This window comes from Balaenoptera musculus, chromosome 1, assembly GCF_009873245.2.
Source record: "Balaenoptera musculus isolate JJ_BM4_2016_0621 chromosome 1, mBalMus1.pri.v3, whole genome shotgun sequence".
Lineage (NCBI taxonomy): Eukaryota > Metazoa > Chordata > Mammalia > Artiodactyla > Balaenopteridae > Balaenoptera > Balaenoptera musculus.
This window is the reverse complement of record NC_045785.1, coordinates 67,498,022-67,517,576: the sequence shown is the minus strand read 5'-3', so window position 1 is coordinate 67,517,576 and position 19,555 is coordinate 67,498,022. Positions and strand designations below refer to the sequence as shown.

Genomic DNA, 19,555 nt, shown 5'->3' with positions numbered 1-19,555 from the left:
GGGAATGTAAATCGCTGCACACACTGTGGAAAACAATATGGATGTTCCTCAAAAAATTAAAAACAAAACTACCGCATGAGCCAACAATTCCACTTCTGGGTATTTACCCGAAGAAAACAAAAACACTAATTTGAAAGCATATATGCATCATTATTCACAATAGCCAAGATATGGAAGCAACCTTAACGTCCACCAGTAGATGACTGGATAAAGAAGATGTGGTCATAAACACAATGGAATACTACTCAGCCATAAAAAGAATGAACTCTTGCCATCTGCAACAACATAGATAGATCTAGAGGATGTTATGCTAAGTGAAATAAGTCAAGACAGAGAAAGACAAATACCGCATGATCTCATTTATATGTGTAATCTAAGAAACAAAACAAACAAACAAAAGAAAATAAAAACAGACTCATAGACACAGAGAGAAAATGGGTGGTTGTCAGAAGGGAGGGGAAGGGGGGTTCGGGAGGTTGGACCAAATTGGTGAAGGAGATTAAGAGGTACACACTTCCAGTTATAAAATAGATAAGTCATGGGGATGTGATATACAGCCTAAGGAATATGGTCAACAGTACTGTAGTAACTTGGGAAGGGGACAGATGGTTACTAGATTCATTATGGTGATCATTTTGTAATGTATTTGAATTTCAAATCACTATGTTGTACACCTGAAACTAACGTTATATTGCGGCTACTGGAAAATTTAAAATTACACCTACGGCTCACATTTAATTTCCATTGGATGGCACTGGGGTAGAAGGAAGAGAGTTATGTGTTCCTGAGAAAAACAAGGAACAGTGGTACATAAAAAATACAGCAAACGTTCTTGAGTTAAAAAAAACTGTCATGCCATTGAAAATCATTGAAAAGCAGACCTATATCTGGACTCCAGTTTTAAATTACACGGAAAAACATTAAAATTTTTTCTTTAAAGATACTAGTTGAAGAAACTTTACTTCCAAATTTGTTTTTGCCGAAATTCTTCCAGCACACTAAATGCTTCAAAACAATGGAGCAACGTTTACTGACTTGCCATAGAGAAATATTGTGACCTAAATTTTATATACTGTGAGACAGTTATTTGTGTAACAAACCACCATAGTGACATTCTCAGGTATTCGTAGAGAGATTGAACTAAAAATTAGTTCAAGGGCTTCCCTGGTGGCGCAGTGGTTGAGAATCTGCCTGCCAATGCAGGGGACACGGGTTCGAGCCCTGGTCTGGGAAGATCCCACATGCCGCGGAGCAACTGGGCCCGTGAGCCACAACTACTGAGCCTGAGCGTCTGGAGCCTCTGCTCCGCAACAAGAGAGGCCGCGATAGTGACAGGCCCGCGCACCGCGATGAAGAGTGGCCCCCACTCGCCGCAACTGGAGAAAGCCCTCACACAGAAACGAAGACCCAACACAGCCAAAAATAAACATAATAAATAAATAATAAATAAAAATTAAAAAAATAAATAAATAAAAAAAAATTAGTTCAAGAGTTATTTTAGCCAATTGAAAGAAGAATCAAAATGAAGAATTTGAGTACAGAGGATTCAAGGTATAAAAGTAATCTGGGTTTTTCCTTGCCTTGTGCTAGATTCCTATCTTAGGAATGCACTTGACTAAGGGCTATCAAGTAGATTTTGCATCCAAGGGGTAAAATTTGATTCGATGCTGCCTTCTGCTTCCTCTCCTTTCATGGAAGTTGCACAACTACATTTCTCATTCTTTATCCCTCAGTTCACAGGAAGTCTCCTGCCAGGTTGGATGACTACCCAGAACAATAAATGGGTACAGCTGTATTTTGGGACGTACTAAAAATGGCTAAGCTATTTATGAAGCTGGGACACTGCAGGAGAAGAACTGTTGAACGAATAACTTATTTTCTCCTTTACAAAAGCCAAGTTGCCAAGGAACTGGATTTTCTGCATCTGTTGAATGAATGTTTAATGAGTCATTGGCCTCTCTTTTTATGTTTTAAATTGATTAAGACTAATAAATAACCCAGGGATGGATATCATCTGTTACCAGGACCGCTTCCTCTATGGCCTGGGGGTATTTCTGGGCTTATGATGCCATGAGCAAAAAGTATATTAAAAAATCAAGAGGGCCTCCCTGGTGGTGCAGTGGTTAAGAATCCACCTGCCAATGCAGGGGACACGGGTTCGAGCCCTGCTCAGGGAAGATCCCACGTGCCGTGGAGCAACTAAGCCTGTGCACCACAACTACTGAGCCTACGCTCTAGAGCCCAAAAACCACAACTATGAGCCCGTGTGCCACAACTACTGAAGCCCGCGCGCCTAGAGCCCGTGCTCTGCAACAAGAGAAGCCACCGCCATGAGAAGCCCGCGCACCGCAACGAAGAGTAGCCCCTGCTCGCCGCAACTAAGGAAAGCCACGCACAGCTTGCACAGCAACAAAGAACCAAAGCAGCCAAAAATAAATAAAATAAATAAATTTATTTAAAAAAAAAAGAAGAAACTCAAATGTAAGAAAATATATCAAAATGGTCATTAATGATTATCTTTGGGTTGAAGAATTCTGGATAATTTTTATCTTTATGCTCTTAAATTTTCTAGTTTCTTTTTAAAAAGTAGTTGTTACTTTTATCCTTAGCAAAAGGAGAGGTTTTAAATATCAATTTATACACTTCTGTACTTGCCACTTGAGGAAGCTATTTCTGGAATTTCTCCCAGTTCACAAGATCTTCTCTTCTGGAAATTCCTTGTTCTCCCTTCAGTTTTCAGGGAAGAGTCCCAGGCAACCATGCAACCATGTTTTTATTAGTCAGGTCTTAATTCAAATGCTACCTCCTTAGAGACTTTCCAAACACCTGTCTAAAGTCCCCACCCCTAACAAGTCACTCTGTTTTGTCTTATTCATAGAGCTAATCCTATTAGCAATTATTTTATTTTCTTGTCTACTGCTCTTCTCTTTTCAGTGAGGGACTTTGTCTTATTTATTGCTGTGTCTCCAGCACCAAGAATCTGACACGTGCTATGCACTCAATAAAACAGCCACAAGTGAGAAAAGCTCCACGTGACCCCGCCTGCCTGGCCATAGCTGATAGGACCAGGGACTGGAGCAAAACAAGGCCAATCAGAATATTTCTCTCTGGAATTTGGAGCTGTTGTGGTAACATGAACATGGAAGCTGCTCGTTTGCCATATTCTAGCTTCTGGGCCAGAGAAGGAGAAAAATCAAGATGAGAGAGAGAAGGAGGGAAAGACAGGTGTGAGGAGCATAGGGAAGCCTGGTCCCACGGGCTTCCTGGACCTGCTGCGTTTCAGCCTTGGTTCACATAACCTTACAAGTAAGCTCCGTGTTTCAGGTTAGGCCAGCTAGGGTTGGTGCCTGTTACCTACAACCTCATGAATGTACCTGTGGTCACCATTATGCTTTAAAAATTCATAGCCAAAATATTTGAAGGAAATAATCCAGAATGTTTGCCTCTGAGTGATGGGACTACCTAGTTTTCTATATTTTCTAAAACAAGTATGTGTTACTTTTATGATTACAAATATATGTGTGTTTTTGTTTTTTTTTTTTCCCTGAGAAGCATGGAGTGACAGACCTAGGGTGTTCCAGGAGATCCCATTCTGTCCATCCATTTTATTCTGCTGAGAGGTTTAGCTGTTAAATGACTCACCAAGTTCCCAAAGCTCATTTCCACCACCGTGGCTTGGGTTTTCTTATACCCAGGCCAGTATTCTCTCTAGTGGGCAACCTTTGGACAATTATTGTGTTGTTCACTTCAAAATGCTACATTTCAATTATTTCTTCAATAATAAATACTCTCCCTCAAGGTGAAAAAAGCTTTCTCTTACAGATCAGCTCTAGTGAGTTGTGTGTGACTACCTGTATTGCTGTGTTGAGAAAGTTTCTGAGGCAGCGTCCAGACTGGGTAGGAAGGTAGTACCACAGCTGACTAATTGATGTCTGCCCTGAGTGCAAGGAGGAATGGAGTGACGTGGACGAAAGTTCTAATTCTTTCTCAGATGCAGCGCAAAGCTGGCGTTGTAAGAGAGGAAAACGGAAGGTCAGGGGATCCATTCGATTCACATATGCTTCTATCCCTTGGTTTATGATACAGGAAGTTCTAACTTTACTGTATGATGATGGCATAACAAAGACAAAGAATAAGGCAGTGACTATATAAGTTCTGCTTTGCTTTTTCATTACTTTTGTTCGAAATTTCATTGCACTTTTCCAGCTAGTTGGTGGCCAAAAGGGCTGATTATCATTAGGCAGTAAAGGTGTCAGGGGCTGGATCGAGTGTAAGCATAACTGGGCAACACTGAGGTCTGAGGGAAGTGCTTTTGGAGGGTCCTCTGTTTCTGGGCTGGACCACTGGGCAGCTCTAATTCCTAAAGAAATCTCACTGAGCTACTGATTCATCTCACTTGCATCTTGAAGTGCATTCACCACCCCCACCTAGTTTAAGAAAACTCCTTAAATGATCCAGGAGCCCACCTGGAGAGTGAGCAGCCCCGCCTTGGGCTCAACAACCAACGAGACAGGGAAGGGGTACTGAGAATCCGAAGAGCATTGCAGGAACAAGACACAGGCTGTCGCTTCAAATCAGAGGCAATTAAGCTGATGCTCGGAGACCAGGCAGGAGCCCAGAAGGCCAGAGGACACAAAGGGACAGAGACTTTCACCTCCAGTGGAAACCAAGCTGGCCTGCTCTCTTGCTTCTCCTCCAGTCCCCCTCTGTGGCCCGAGCTGCTGGCGAGCCCCATGGGGCACCTGCAAAACATTGTCACCTCCCTGGGCCCCTGGGCTAGCACTAGGCTGCCCTGTGTTGTCTCTACTCCAGGTGGGGGAGGAAGGCTGTTCATCTCTGCAGCTGCGCGGGTGAGGACAGCCCCGGGCAGAGGCAGGGACAAAGCAGCTTCTTCAGAGAGGCCCTCTGGGAGTCCTGAGGGCTGGAGCCCACGCTGTTCCGGAGTCAGGGCTGGAGTGGTTTTAAATATTTGCCAAGTGGTTCATACATGTTACCTCACCACAGACCCAACAGCCAGCATCTCCAAAATGCGGTTGGGGGGGAGCTGCAGAGATGAGCCGCATGGGACGGGAAACTCCCTTTCCCATTAACTTAGATATTAAATTTCTAAGGAGGATCCCAGAAATCAGCTTTATCTGAGAACTCGGTTAGCCCCGCATGCACGTGCCAATCATTTGTGAGTGTGTAGAATTTAGGTTGGAATAATACAGGAGAGAGGTAAAAGGGCTTTTCTGACTCTGAATTACTTAGGGACTTTTCTCACCTCTGCAAATCTTGAAAGTGGAAGGTAATTTCCACGTGTGTTCTAGGCAGCACGAAGGGTGGAAATCACCAATCCTGGAAAGGCCTCTGCCACCTGAATTCTTAAGACCCTGCTCTTACATAGTGCACTTTTTGTTTGCTTGTTTCTAAAGATCTAGATCTTTGTTTTATGTAGCAACCAGAGGTTATATGAAGTACAGCAAATAGGATTCGTCTTGCTCAAGTCCTAGCAATTGGAAGGAGCTGCCTGGCGCGCTGTGCTAACAACATCACGAGGCCACGTCTGGGTCTTGAGGAAAGCGCCACGATGGCTTAGCAGTGTCTGCTGTGGGTGCAGAAGGTGGGGATGACGGCTGTCATGTCACACACATGACATCTCTGAGTTAAATCATGGAGCACCTTTCAGATTCGACACAGGGCTAAGTTCGTAGGAGTCTGGAAAATGGACCATTAACAGGCTCAGAAGATAAGAATTCATTATCAGTGGTTTTCCCCAAGGAATGGATCATGTAGCTGTCTCCGAGACAAGTTTGTTATTGATTGACTGATGTCTCTTTTTAACTTCCTGGGAAAAGCAGAGAGTAGCTGTTCACTCTCTCTCCTCTGCGTTGGGTCCTCAGGGTTTGGTTCCTGGATACTCCCCAGCCTCCCAGCGGTCTCCTGGCCTGACCTTCTTGGGACCCATTCTCCACAAGGCTGATGGAGGGAGCTTGCTAAACGGAAACCCTGACTATGTCTGTCCCCTTTGGTAGTTCCCATCATCATCCTCAGGATAATTATTTGCTCCTATGATAAGTTCATCTTGATCTGGTCCTTCCTTGCCTCTCCACCTCCACCTCTTGTCCCTCGTTTCCTTGGCACTGTAGGTCACAGCCGAGCTCCTTCTGTGTGAGGGGCTCTGCTCCCCTTACAGCACCCGCACCTCGGGCTCAGCTTAGTTCTCCTCTGGTGACCTTCCTCAACGCCTTCTGCCTCCCCTCAGACCAGCGTAAAGGGCACTTGGAACTCACTCTGTGCTCGCTTTGACCCCATACTGTGATCACAGGTGTGTCTCTCTCCCCTACTAAACCCTAGGCTCTAGCAGGCAAGAACCGCATCTTATCACCTGCATCCAAACCACCATGGCAGTGGATGGGCCATAGGAGGTGCTTGATACACAGTTATTAAATGAGTGAATGAATGGGGATTGGGTAGTTTTCCCAAATTCGTGAACTTAACAGGGACTCAGCATGGATTAGCGCTTGTGATCATTGAGTTGACACCACCCGTTTCCTCATTGTTTCACCTCATCTGCTCTCCTGGCCCCATATGTTGCTTCTCCCAATAACACTAGTCATTGCAAGAAACTGAGGCAGCCAAGGGCCAATTATGAACTAGGCAAAAATCTAGAAATGCAAAGTTGTTGAATTTTAGATCTAGACGAGACCTTCTGGATCCTCCTGTGCAGCTGAGGTCTGGGAGGCAGAACTTAGGCCTCATCCACACCTCCCTCCCTTCCTCCCTCCCTCCCTCCCTTCCTCCCCCCTCCCTCCCTCCCTCTCCCTTCCCCTCCTTCCCCTCCCCCTCCCTCCCCCTCCCTCTCCCCCTCCCTCCCTCCCCCTCCCTTCCTCCCTTCCTCCCTTCCTTCTCCCCCTCCCTCCCCGCCTCCCTCCCTCCTTCCCTCTCTCCCTCTTTCTTGGAAATAGGACCGTTTCCAGCAACCATAATGGCATCTATAAACATTGTATGGCCAGGTTTTCATGGTCCGTATGATGACATACAAAAGTGAAAAGAGTAAGGGACCCATATTTTGGCCCAAATTGTGCAGCTGTATGCAGTTCTAATTCCAAGATCCCCTAACCGAAATTACCTATTTTTTTCTCTTTTTTTGAAAAAAAAGTGGGCGGCTGGTTCATTTTGGGGGGCTGTGAGGTGACTCACCTTATGCAGCTGTGTTTTCGTCTCATAGTAGGCGACCATGGGGATGGAGGCCCGGTAGTAGGTCTCAAGGCGCTTGGTGAGAGCGGTTCTGTCGTCCGCGCGCGGGCCGCCCCCGCTCCGCTGGAGAAGGCGGTTGGTCATGGTGTCTGCCGAGCAGTCCATACAGATCACCAAGCGAGGGTCTCCAATCTGGGGATGGGGAGGGGGCACAACACGCTCAGAAATTCCACTCAGCGAGGTTCTGGGAAGACCTGGGATCCCTAGTTCTTTACTTCTGCTTCCTCTCAGGGTCCCAGACCTACATTGTGGCAGAGTTGGGACAGGACATCACGGCTCCTTATTTCCACATCAGCGGCTTTCCACAATCTGTCCTCCACACTAAGGGGAGGGGTGTGCGTGTGTGTGTGTGTGTGTGGTGCTTCCCGCTGGGAGCCCTGCCTGACCTACCGAGACAAGCTAATCACCTCCTTCTTTGTCCCCCACTATGCCTTACATGAGCCTCCAGGAGCACACTGTGGCTGTGTCTGTACTGCGTGCGGGTCAGGAGAGCACAATGGTTGAGCACACAGAGGTTCGAGTCAGGCTGCTGAGGGTCAAATCCTGGTGTGGTGACTTGTCTCCAAGATGGTCTTCATTGATTCATTACCTCCGTGTACTTTAAGCTCTTACCCCCATTGAGACATAGAGCCCATTCCTCTACCTCCTTGAATCTGAGCTGAACTGTAACTGACCAACAGAACATGGTGGAAATGATGCCACATGCTTTTATTTTTTATTTATTTATTAATTTTTAACATCTTTATTGGAGTATAATTGCTTTACAATGGTGTGTTAGTTTCTGCTTTATAACAAAGTGAATCAGTTATACATATACATATATCCCCATATCCCCTCCCTCTTGCATCTCCCTCCCTCCCACCCTCCCTATCCCACCCCTCTAGGTGGTCACAAAGCACTGAGCTGATCTCCCTGTGCTTTGTGGCTGCTTCCCACTAGCTATCTATTTTACATTTGGTAGTGTTATATAACTACATGCCACTCTCTCACTTCGTCCCAGCTTACCCTTCCCCCTCCCCGTGTCCTCAAGTCCATTCTCTACGTCTGCGTCCTTATTCCTGTCTTGCCCCTAGGTTCTTCAGAACATTTTTTTTTAGATTGCATATATATGTGTTAGCATACAGTATTTGTTTTTCTCTTTCTGACTTACTTCACTCTGTATGACAGACTCTAGGTCCATCCACCTCACTACAAATAACTCAATTTCATTTCTTTTTATGGCTGAGTAATATTCCATTGTATATATGTGCCACATCTCCTTTATCCATTCATCTGTCGATGGACACTTAGGTTGCTTCCATGTCCTGGCTATTGTAAGGCCACAAGCTTTTAGAAGCAAGATCATAAGAAGTTTTGCAGTTCCTGCCTGGTCAACTGCCATCTAAGATGTCCAATGACTCTGACTGCTAGGCTGGGAGGAAGCCCAAGCTAGCCACACAGAGAGGCCATGTGGACAGAGATGCCTGACCAGACCTTGGCTGTTGTAGACATCCCAGCCCCTGCTCCAGACATGTCTACTCAGCCTTACCAACTATCTGACTGCAACTGAATAAAGGACCTCGAGTGAGAACCAGCCAGCTGAGCCCATCAACCTCCAGAACCCTATTAGAGAAAATAACAAATTGTTTTTTTAAGTTACCTGACTTCATCATTAACTAAAAGTGTCACTCAACTTCTCTGCACCCCCAACTTTCTCATTTGTTCAATGAGCATGATCACAGAATTGCTGTGAAGATTAAATACAATTAAATAAGGTAATGTAAGTAGATTGCTTGGCATATGGAAACACTTGGTAAGTATCAGCCACTATGCTTATTTCCCATATTGAGCTATGATCTCTTTCTTTGTGTGTAGGCGTTAGGAATGCTCAGCTCCTGATTCCAAGTCTTGTATATAGTAGGTAACAAAGAAATGTTTTCATGAATGAGTGATACTGTATGATCAGTAGTGTGTCTCTCCCCATCTTCCCATCCTTCCCTTAAAGTGTTCTTTTGCTTCTGATGTCTCTCTCTGGAGGATACCAACCTTGCCTCCACTACCAATCTCAACCCTGGATCAGAAGAAATTGTTGCTCTCTTCTGATCTTGCCATGTAAACGAAAGTTTACCGCCCCACTGTGGAAAGCACCTGGGAGGGATGGGAACAAAGTCAGGGTAGGCGAGGACTTTAAGACAACACGCAGAGTCGTAAGTTGTCAGTAAGTGCTGTTCAATGATTTATCTACCGCCTCTGAAGGATGTACTTTAAGAAACAGAGTGGAAAAATTCTCCAAAATAAACCTCTGGAACATGTCATCTAACTCTTCTGTCTTTATTAATTGGAAGAAAAAAAAAAAGAGCATTTGAGCAGTAAGAAAGCTGGGTGAAAGTTTAGAAGACAATGACCCTTGTCCACCAGCAGAGGGCGAGCTTGGGAGGCAGCCTAGGGCTCAGTTACAGAGTTCGGCTCCTGGAGCAGTTTCCGGCCGGGGTTGTGTTTGGAGACTGGGCGATTTTTCTTACTGTGGCGGTTTTCAGGCCACTTGTGAGGACACGGACGACAATTCAGGGACTCATTCAGGTACAAACAGAGATAATGTGTGTCTGAGCAGGAGCTGGCAGTGAATGAACCGAAATAAGTGCAGGACAGAGAGGGAGCTTCCACCTTGATTCTCAAAGTGTGGGCTGTGAACCGGCAGCACAGGCTTCATCTGGGAGCTTGTTAGAAATGCAGATGCTCAGGCACCATCCTCGACCTGCTGACTCTGCATTTGAAGAAGATTCCCAGGTGATGCTTCACAAAATAATACCTTGAGAAGCTGCTCTCCTGCCAAGATTGGGGTTTGACTAAACCTATTTCTCCTGGAGTCAGCACTCCCTTCCTACATAAAAAGCTGTCGAGCAGCCATTCCATTTGGAAGTGGCCTGTACCACTGATTCTTTTTTTTTTAATTAATAAATTTTAAGTTTTAGAAGTTTTAGGTTTACAGGAAAATTGAGCAGATAGTACAGAAAGTTACCATGTAATTGCCCTCCCCTGGTTTCCCCTATTATGTCTTTAGTGTGGTACATTTGTTACAATTAATGAAACAATACTGAAGCATTAACTGAAGTCCATAGTTGACATTAAAGTTCATCCTTTGTGTTGTACATTCTATGGGTTTTGACAATTGCATCATGTCATGATCCACCATTATAGCATAATACGTAATACTTTCACCACTCTGAAAATCTCCTGTGCTCTTCCTATTCATTCCTCCCTCTCTCTCCTCCCTAACCCTGGCAACTACTGATCATTTTTTAACTGTTTCTATAGAATTGCCTTTCCCAGAATATCACATTGTTGAACTCATCCAGTGTGTAGCCTTTTCAGGCTGGCTTCTTTCACTTAACCATATGCATTTAAGTTTCTGCCATGTCCTTTCATGGCTTCAGAGCTCATTTCTTCCACTGATGCTTTTAACACCTAAAAGTTTTTGAAAAGTTTGAGTGAAATACCATTCAATCATTTTTCAAAATGCTTTGATATGTTTCTTTTTTTTTTTTTTAATTTTTATTTATTTATTTATTTATGGCTGTGTTGGGTCTTCGTTTCTGTGTGAGGGCTTTCTCTAGTTGTGGCAAGCGAGGGCCACTCTTCATCGCGATGCGCGGGCCTCTCACTATCGCGGCCTCTCTTGCCGTGGAGCACAGGCTCCAGACGCGCAGGCTCAGTAATTGTGGCTCACGGGCCCAGCTGCTCCGCGGCATGTGGGATCTTCCCAGACCAGGGCTCGAACCCGTGTCCCCTGCATTGGCAGGCAGATTCTCAACCACTGCGCCACCAGGGAAGCCCCGATATATTTCTTTAGAAAGTCCCTTGGAGTAGCTCTGCCTTTTTTCCCTGGACCGTGGTTAGCCTCTAACACAGCGGTCCCCAACCTTTTTGGCACCAGGGATGCTTTCGTGGAAGACAATTTTTCCACGGACCCATGGGGTGGGGGTGGATGGTTCAGGAGGTAATACAAGCGATGGGGAGCCATGGGGGGCGATGGGGAGCGGCAGAGGAAGCTTCGCTCGCTCACCTCCTGCTGCGCGGCCTGGTTCCTTACAGGCCGAGGACCCGTACCAGTCTGCGTCCTGGGGGCTGGGGACCCCTGCTCTAACATCCCATGGAGGGGAGAACAGAGAACTCTGTCCTTGTCTGGATGAGTCACAGAGACTTGGGGACAACTCCATGTCCCCAGCACTCCCCTGCTGGCTCCCTGGAATTCTGCCACAGCAGTACTGGGCTCTTCATGGCCTTTGGGTATTCAGGGGACCCTTATTAGAGCACAAGTACCCTTGGGAGGGCATTGAGATATGTAAGAACATTTCAGCAGCTGGCGCACTGTGCCATCGCTCTAACCCCTGTGGGGAGGAAATGGAGGCCCACAGAGGTTAACTTGCCCCAAATCACTGAGCACTAGTTAGTGACAGTCCTGAGCCAGCTGCGTGTAACTCCAAAGCCTGGTGACTTCACCCTAGTGGAGGGTGCCAGAGCCTTCAGAATGGGACTCAAGCCAGATGCCTGGTGGGCCAAGTGGAGCCAGGAGAGGAGGGTGGGGTAGTAGGAAAAGAAGTGGACGGTGTCAGAGGTGATTTAATTTTATTTTGCAGAAACTTGCTTTTGCTGCCTCTGGGGATCTAGCTGGGATCAGCGCTCACTCCAGCTGAGAGCAGCCCACCAGGATGAGGATGTCAGCTGACTTGTGATGATGGCTTTGCCTGGAGAATTCCAGCAGGTAGAGCAGGAGGAGGCGTTTACCCTGCTCTCCTCTGACCCCCACTTTAGTTTTCTTCTGATTAAGTCAGGACACGGGTTAGGCCATATTACCAGTAGGCAGGGTCCTGCCATTCAGGAGCTCTCTACGGTTCAGAGTACCAGCTTTCTTGTTCTCTCTGGGTGCCTCAGTTTCCTCACTTTAAATGAGGATGACAAGAGTTTCTGCCTCATAGGACGGCTGCCGAGGATTAAATGAGTTAATACACGGCCCATTTCCAGCACTGCATAAATGTGAGCTAATGTTATTTAATGTGGGCCTGGCAATATTCATTTTCATCCCTTTGCACTTTGTAAAAGCCCCTGTTGGTCAGATTTGAATTTAGAAAGAGTCAGAGGCCCCACCTGTGCTTTTAGCCTAAGTTGTGCACTTCAGTGCATCTACCAGCCTCACTGCACTGGGAGGTAAGGCCCGGCTAACAACAGAGCCACAGGCCTATTTCCCATTTGCTCTCACTCCTGAGCTTTATCCCCTTGGGGAACCTCAGTAGAGGAGGGGTGATGGGGTCATTCCAGCATTGCTGAACACGCAACCCTAATAATAATAATACCACCCCATCGCCACCATAACGTCTGCCCTGGTGCTGCCATTACATAGCTCAAAAGTTCTGCAATGAACCGGAAGTTGGAAGAAGAGAGTGGAGGGGCTTCCCTGGTGGTGCAGTGGTTGAGAATCCGCCTGCCAATGCACGGGACATGGGTTCGAGCCCTGGTCCGGGAAGATCCCACATGCTGCGGAGCAACTAGGCCAGTGTGCCACAACTGAGCCTGTGCATCTGGAGCCTGTGCTCGGCAACAAGAGAGGCCGCGACAGTGAGAGGCCCGCGCACCGCGATGAAGAGTGGCCCCCGCTTGCTGCAACTGGAGAAAGCCCTCGCACAGAAACGAAGACCCAACACAGCCAAAAATAAATAAATAAATAAATAAATTTAAAATTTCCTTTCTCTTCTTAAAAAAAAAAAAAAAAAGAAAAAGAGAGTGGAAAATCTCAAGTGGAAAATCCCGAGGTGGTCCCAAGGCTTGCCACAATTCCAAACCACTAGGACACACCAACTAGAACGTTCCTTGGCCAGACTCATAACCTTTTTTTTTTTTTTTCCCTAGGAGTTCATTCCGAAGATTAGAATACACTTATAAACAGAATCACTGATTCTGTAGATGAACAGTGTTATGAGACAGTTCAGAGCTGTCAGGCAGAGGGATACACCATCATTATCCACACATCCAGGAAACTCATCTGCATAGTCAGGCTAAGGGCAGAATTTCAGCTAAGAGGCTTCTGGGAGGAAAAGGCAAGAGCAAACCCGTGCATTTCACTTCTGTTAACATGTGTTTAGCTTGGCTGCTGAAATGTTGGGTCAACACAGGAAAGTGTTTCGATTTCACACCAGGGAGTCAGGTTAAGCACACACCCTCCTTGAGATGAGAATAATCTATAAAGTGGGGATAATAATACCTACTGAATAGGATTGTAAAGATTAATACAATTAATACAATCCTGAATAGGATTGTAAAGATTAATACAATGACATGGGTAAAGCATCTAGTTCAGTTCTGGGCACATTTTAAGTGCTCAAAAAATAACAGCTATTATTCAGATAGTTATGTATCCTGTATGATTTTAACTGCATGAAAATAGGTAGAACCAAGACCGGAAGAACAGACATCAGACTGTTATCTCTGGGTGGTTAGTTAGTCTTTGTTTTACATTTTCCTGTATTGTCTCATATCTATATAATTCCTACTTCTATAATCAGAAAAAATATACATAGTTTTGAAAAAAAAAACCATAACAATTTATTGAACATCATATGCAGGCTTATACATATATAAGGCACATTTCAAGGATTTCAGCCAATCCTCCCAACAAGCACTGAGGTAGCAATTTTTTCTTTTTTTAACTGAAATATAGTTGACATACAACATTATGTTCGTTTCAGGTGTACTACATAATGCTTTAACACTCGCATACATTATGAAATTATCACCATGATGAGTCTAGTTACCATCTGTCCTCATACAAAGTTATTACGATATTACTGACCATAGTCCCTATGCTGTATATTATATCCCTGTGACTTATTTATTATATAATTGGAGGTTTGTACATCTTAATCCTCTTCACTTTTTTGCCCACTCCCCACCCCCTCCCTTCTGGCAACCACCTGTTTGTTCTCTGTATCTATGAAGCTGTTTTTGTTTTGGTTTGTTTGTTTGGTTTTTTAGATTCCACATATAAATAGATCATGAGGTATTTGTCTTTCTCTGTCTGACTCATCTCACTTAGCAAAATACCCTCTAAATCCATCTATGTTGTTGCAAATGACAAGATTTCTTTTCTTTCTTTCTTTTTTTTTTTAATGGCTGGAGGTAGCTATTTTCCACCTATATTTTATAGAAGAGGAAATTGAACTATGTATAGTTAAATGACTTGTCTTGGACTTATAAAGCCAGGCTCTAAATACAGGCCTGTGCCACGAAGTGACTAAAACCAGGGGTTCGCAAATGGGGTGGGAGCTGGTGGTTAGAAACTCCAACTCCTCCTTCATATTCCTTCTCTCTCTCTCTCTCTCTCTCTCTCTCACACACACACACACACACACACACACACACACACACAGGGACAACCTTCCCTTCCTTAACACACTATGTTGGATACCGAAGGCACAGATCATTAATTCGATGGTGGGGAGACTAGGCTTGGGAACAGAAGATAGGGTGGTAATAGAGAAAGCACATACAGACTTAACCCTAAGCTGTGGACATGAGTTTGCACTTGGTCTTTAGTGGTGTTGTGTATGGTAGCCAAGCAGATCCTCAAAGGACCTGCCCCTCAGAGCAAGCAGCTACAGTATGCAAACACATCAGCCTAACTAACTGAACTGGATTCTTTTCAGCCACAGATGGTCCCAAGCATCAGACACATCAGTCTCTGTGATACAGAAGGGCTGGTGACGCGTCTATGGGCTGGAAAACCATCCGTAGGCCTGAATGGGCTTCAAACAGAGTCGCAGGCCTGACAGGTACACAAAAAACACTCACTGTGCTCTCAGCCAGGCTTATTACTCTGAATCTCTGGGGAAAATCGTACATCTGTATTTGTCTTTGCCACATTTCAAATGAATTGCTTGCCTGTAATTTGGAGGGGGCTGTACAAATGATTGAGTCCCTTCAAGGCATAAATGAATCAACAGCGGCTCATTCCGTGTTTGTAGCATCTTTGTTGTTCTGGTCAGGTTTAAAGCAGTGCTTGTCTTGGAGGGCTGGATGTGTTCTCTTGCACACAAGCCAAACTGATATTAGAATCTCTAAATTGCTGTACCCAGGGACAAATCAAGATCACGCTTGATTTTTGCAAACTCCTTCCAGCAGAATGCAAAGGTCTGTCTTCGTAGACATCTCACGTGAAGGTCGCCGGTTCATAAATGAAAGGGGGCACTTGTATATTTTTGGAAGTGCGTCATGAATTTTAGCATTGGTTGAAACTATCCAGTCATCACGTTGATGACTCTTTATCACTCCTAAGTTCTAGTTAAGCCTCTTATCTGACACTTTCTAAAACCTCTCTGAATGGGACCCACAGTGGGGAAGGAAGTTTTGCTTTACTTTAGGAAGATCGTATGGATGATTTGAATTCATATTTACCCAAAGGCCAGGGATAGACTGGTTGGCCATCTAAAGTCCTGAACTCACCCATCCTGGGTTATAAGCAAAGGAGAAAGGCATGACGGAGCAAGAATTTATGGGCTTGAATGAAATGTGATTGAAAAATGGGTGACCCTAAAGTAGATAATATTTTATAACCTTTTATAGCTTAGGAAACACATTTATATGTGTTACATCATTTGATGCTCACAAAACCCTCTAAATAGGATTTGGCAGCTACATTATTCTCTCTATTTTACAGAGGAGGAATCTGAAGTTGAGTGACATGCCCAGGGTCACACTAATCTATGACGCAGGTGAACATCCAGCTTTTTTGACTCCAGACAGCATAAGTGATGCGCTTTAAAGATGTCACCTTGGGAGGCGCTACATGAGTGCCACAGTGCTGTCACTGCTCCAAACAGTTCGGACCCCATAGGCCTAAGTTCAGATATTTGCCTTCAGACCCAGTTTAAAAAGTTCCCAAAGGAGAACAAAGATCATAATTTTGTTGTTTGCACACAGCAGTTGACAAAAAAGATGCTTATCTTTACCCTACACCTTATTTATCACACTTGGCCATTTGGGGGTTTCAAAGAAGGTTGTACTACCACTGAGAGCAATTTAAAAAAGACATTGAAAAGGATATTTTCCCCAGCACTTCCAAGCAAGTTCGTGACCTTTCCTGACTGTACCAGAGACCCTGCCAGGACTCTCGGACCTTAAGTTCACGGGCAAGGTCAAGTGTGAGATAATCTGGTGTGGTGCTGCCACCTTGAAGCCTGAACCTCAATCAACATTGCTGACTGGCAGCAGTTAGCGCTCATCTCCCTTGTGTGTGTGTGTGTTTTTCTTTTTTTTAAGGTTTTGCCCTCTTCTGTTTTAATGGCGTGTTTACACAACTGCCAATCTCCAATAAGCAGGGAGCCCCTCAAGGGCCCCTGACCACCCCTTCCTCTTCTCTGGATCTCCCCTCACCCTTGGCCTTGCAGAGGCCCTAATTCAGAGATGGTGCAGGAAAGATGCCCTTGTTCCTCAGTTCAAGAGTATCCCCAGGAGCCTTATTTACAGCCTGGACACTGGCTAGAAGATCAGAATAAACAAAAATGTAAGACAATCCACGGAATACTTAATATTGTTAAGATGTCAATGCTACAAAAGTGATCTACAGATTTAATGCAATCCCTATCAAAGTTCCAATGACATTTTTTTGTTGTTGTTGCAGAAATAGAAATATGCACCCTAAAATTCATGTGGAATCTCAAGGGACCCTGAATAGCCAAAGCAACCTTGAAAAAGAACAAAGTTGGAGGGCTCTTACTTCCTGATTTGAAAACTATTACAAAGCTACAGTAATCAAGACAGTGTGGTACTGGCATAAAGTCAGTAACTTAGACCAATGGAATATAATATAGAACCCAAAACTGAACTCTCGGATACACAGTCAAATGATTTTTGACAAGGGTCCAAGACCACTCAATGGGGAAAAAACAGTCTTTTCAATCAGTGGTTTTGGGACAACTGGTGATCTCAATGCAAAGAATAGAGTTGGACCCTTACATTACACCGCATACAAAAATTAGGTCAAGATGGATTAAAGACCTAAATGTAAGAGTGAAAACTGCAAAATTCTTAAGAGAAAACAGGGGAAAATCTTCATGACACTGGATTTGACAATAATTTCTTGGACATGATACCAAAAGCACAGGAGACAAAAGCAAAAATAGATAAATTGGATTATATCAAAATTAAAAACTTCTGTGCATCAAAGGACACAATCAACAGAGTAAAAAGGCAACCTATGTAATGGGAGAAAATATTAGCAAATCATATATCTGATAGGGGGTTAAAATCCAGAACATAACCCAGACTCCTACAATTCAACAACAAAAACCAAACAACCTGGTTAAAAAATGGGCAAAAGACTTGAACAGACATTTCTCCAAAGGAGACATACAAATGGCCAACAAGCACATGAAAAGATGCTCAACATCATTAATCATTAGGGAAATGCAAACCCAAATCACAGTGAGATACCACTTCACATCCATTAGGATGGTTACTATCAAAAAAACAGACAATATGTGTTGGCGAGGATGTAGAGAAACTGAAACCGTTATGCACTGCTAGTGGGAATGTAAAATGGTGCAGCCACTATGGCTGGCAGTATGTATGCATATGTATTGATTCCTCAAAAAATTAAAAATAGAATTACCATATGATCGAGCAATTTCACTTCTGTGTATATACCCAAAAGACGTGAAAGCAGGGTCTTGAAGAGCAATCTGTGCACGCACATTCATAGCAGCATTATTTACAATAGGCAAAAAGTCGAAGTAACCCAAGTAGCCATCAATGAATGAATGGATAAGCAAAATATTATTCATCCTTAACAAGGAAGGAAATTTTAACACATGCTACAACATGAATGAACCTTGAGGACATTATGCTAAATGAAATAAGCCAGTGACAAAAGGACAAATCTGATTCCACTTATGTGAGGTACCTAGAGTAGTCACTTCATAAAGACAGAAAGTGGAACAGTGGTTGTCAGGGGGCGGGGGACAGGGAAATGGGGAGTTTAATAAGTGTAGAGTTTCAGTTTTGCAAGTTGAAAAGAGTTCTGGAGATTGGTTGCACAACAATACGAATACACTTAACATGATTGAAGCGTACACTTAAAATTGGTTAAGATGGTAAATTTTATGTTCTGTAAATATACAGAACATGGTAAAATATTACCATGATTTTAAAAAAAACTAGAACAATCCTCCCAATTCCATTTTGTAAAAAAGTGGTTGATTATATAGAAATCTGAGCTCTTAAAGTGGTTTGTTTGGTGGGAGAAGGCTGTTTAGATTTCTGGTACATGAGTGCCCATCAGGAATCACCTGGAACTGCCACAGTCCCAGGTGCTGCCACACAAATCCACTTCTCCCTGCTCACCCCCATCTTGTTGATAAAGGCTCCTGAGTTGAGATTCAGAAAGTCAGTCCTGGGGGTTAGAGCCCACCCTTGGCAACTGGGCCAGGGAATTTCTTCTCTGACTCTGGTTGCAAATAGGAAATGCAAGGGAAGGTGAGCAATTGTCCTTTAAGTATTTAGACACCATCTAAGGAAACTAATTAAAACAGAGACTCAGAAGGAGGTCAAACTAACTCCCAGGGGACACACAAGTACCATTACCCCTAATCAACGTTGCAGTGTTAGAGATGGATGGAGATGGGCCCCCCAAATCTTAGTCCTACCGGTAGTTGTCACTTACCAGTGAGTTGGCACTTACTAGCTGTGGGGCTGTGGGCAAGTCATGTAACCTCTCTGGGCTTAACTCATCACCTTTACCTCCTCTCTCTATCTAAAAGGTTATTAAAAATATATCAAATGAAATAACATATATAAAAGTGTTTTTAAAACTAGTCTAAAGAGATCTCTATATAAATATTAATTCTTGTAGGCTCTGGAATCTTTGTTTAATAAATGGGGACAATTGCTTCCCTCTTGCTTGGACTTTGTAAAATTAGAGATAATGTATGTAAAGTGTGTAGCCCAGGACTTAGCCCAGAGTAGGCTCAATAAATGATAGGAACAATATTTTTTACTTCCTGCTGTTCCCCTGTGAGTGGCCTCCTAGTGAAGAGGGTGGGACATATATCTGATGCTGGGATGGTCAGAGGGGTACATATATCTGACTCTGCCTGTCCAGCGACGTTTCTCCTTGCCTTCTTCTAAGGGCATCCTATTTTTCTTTGGGTAATTCCCTTCCCTTTCTTTTCATGGTTGTGGTGTGGTGCCCATTCTTGCCCAACTCTTCCCCTTGCTTCACTTCCCGGGGAGAGCCATCAATCAGGAAAACTTTGGTCTGCCTGGTTCAGGTGTGGTGCCCATTCTCCCT

General features: G+C 44.3%; 1 protein-coding gene across 3 annotated transcripts in view; it reads right to left on the bottom strand.

Annotated features, from left to right (window-relative positions):
* AK5 (adenylate kinase 5) overlaps positions 1 to 19,555 on the bottom strand; it is a 243,016-nt gene that overhangs the window by 13,241 nt on the left and 210,220 nt on the right. For all 3 annotated transcript variants that reach the window (XM_036825085.1, XM_036825077.1, XM_036825068.1), the window contains one exon: positions 7,183 to 7,371. In XM_036825085.1, the coding sequence (XP_036680980.1) occupies positions 7,183 to 7,371 (189 nt within the window). The remainder of the gene's footprint in view (positions 1 to 7,182; positions 7,372 to 19,555) is intronic.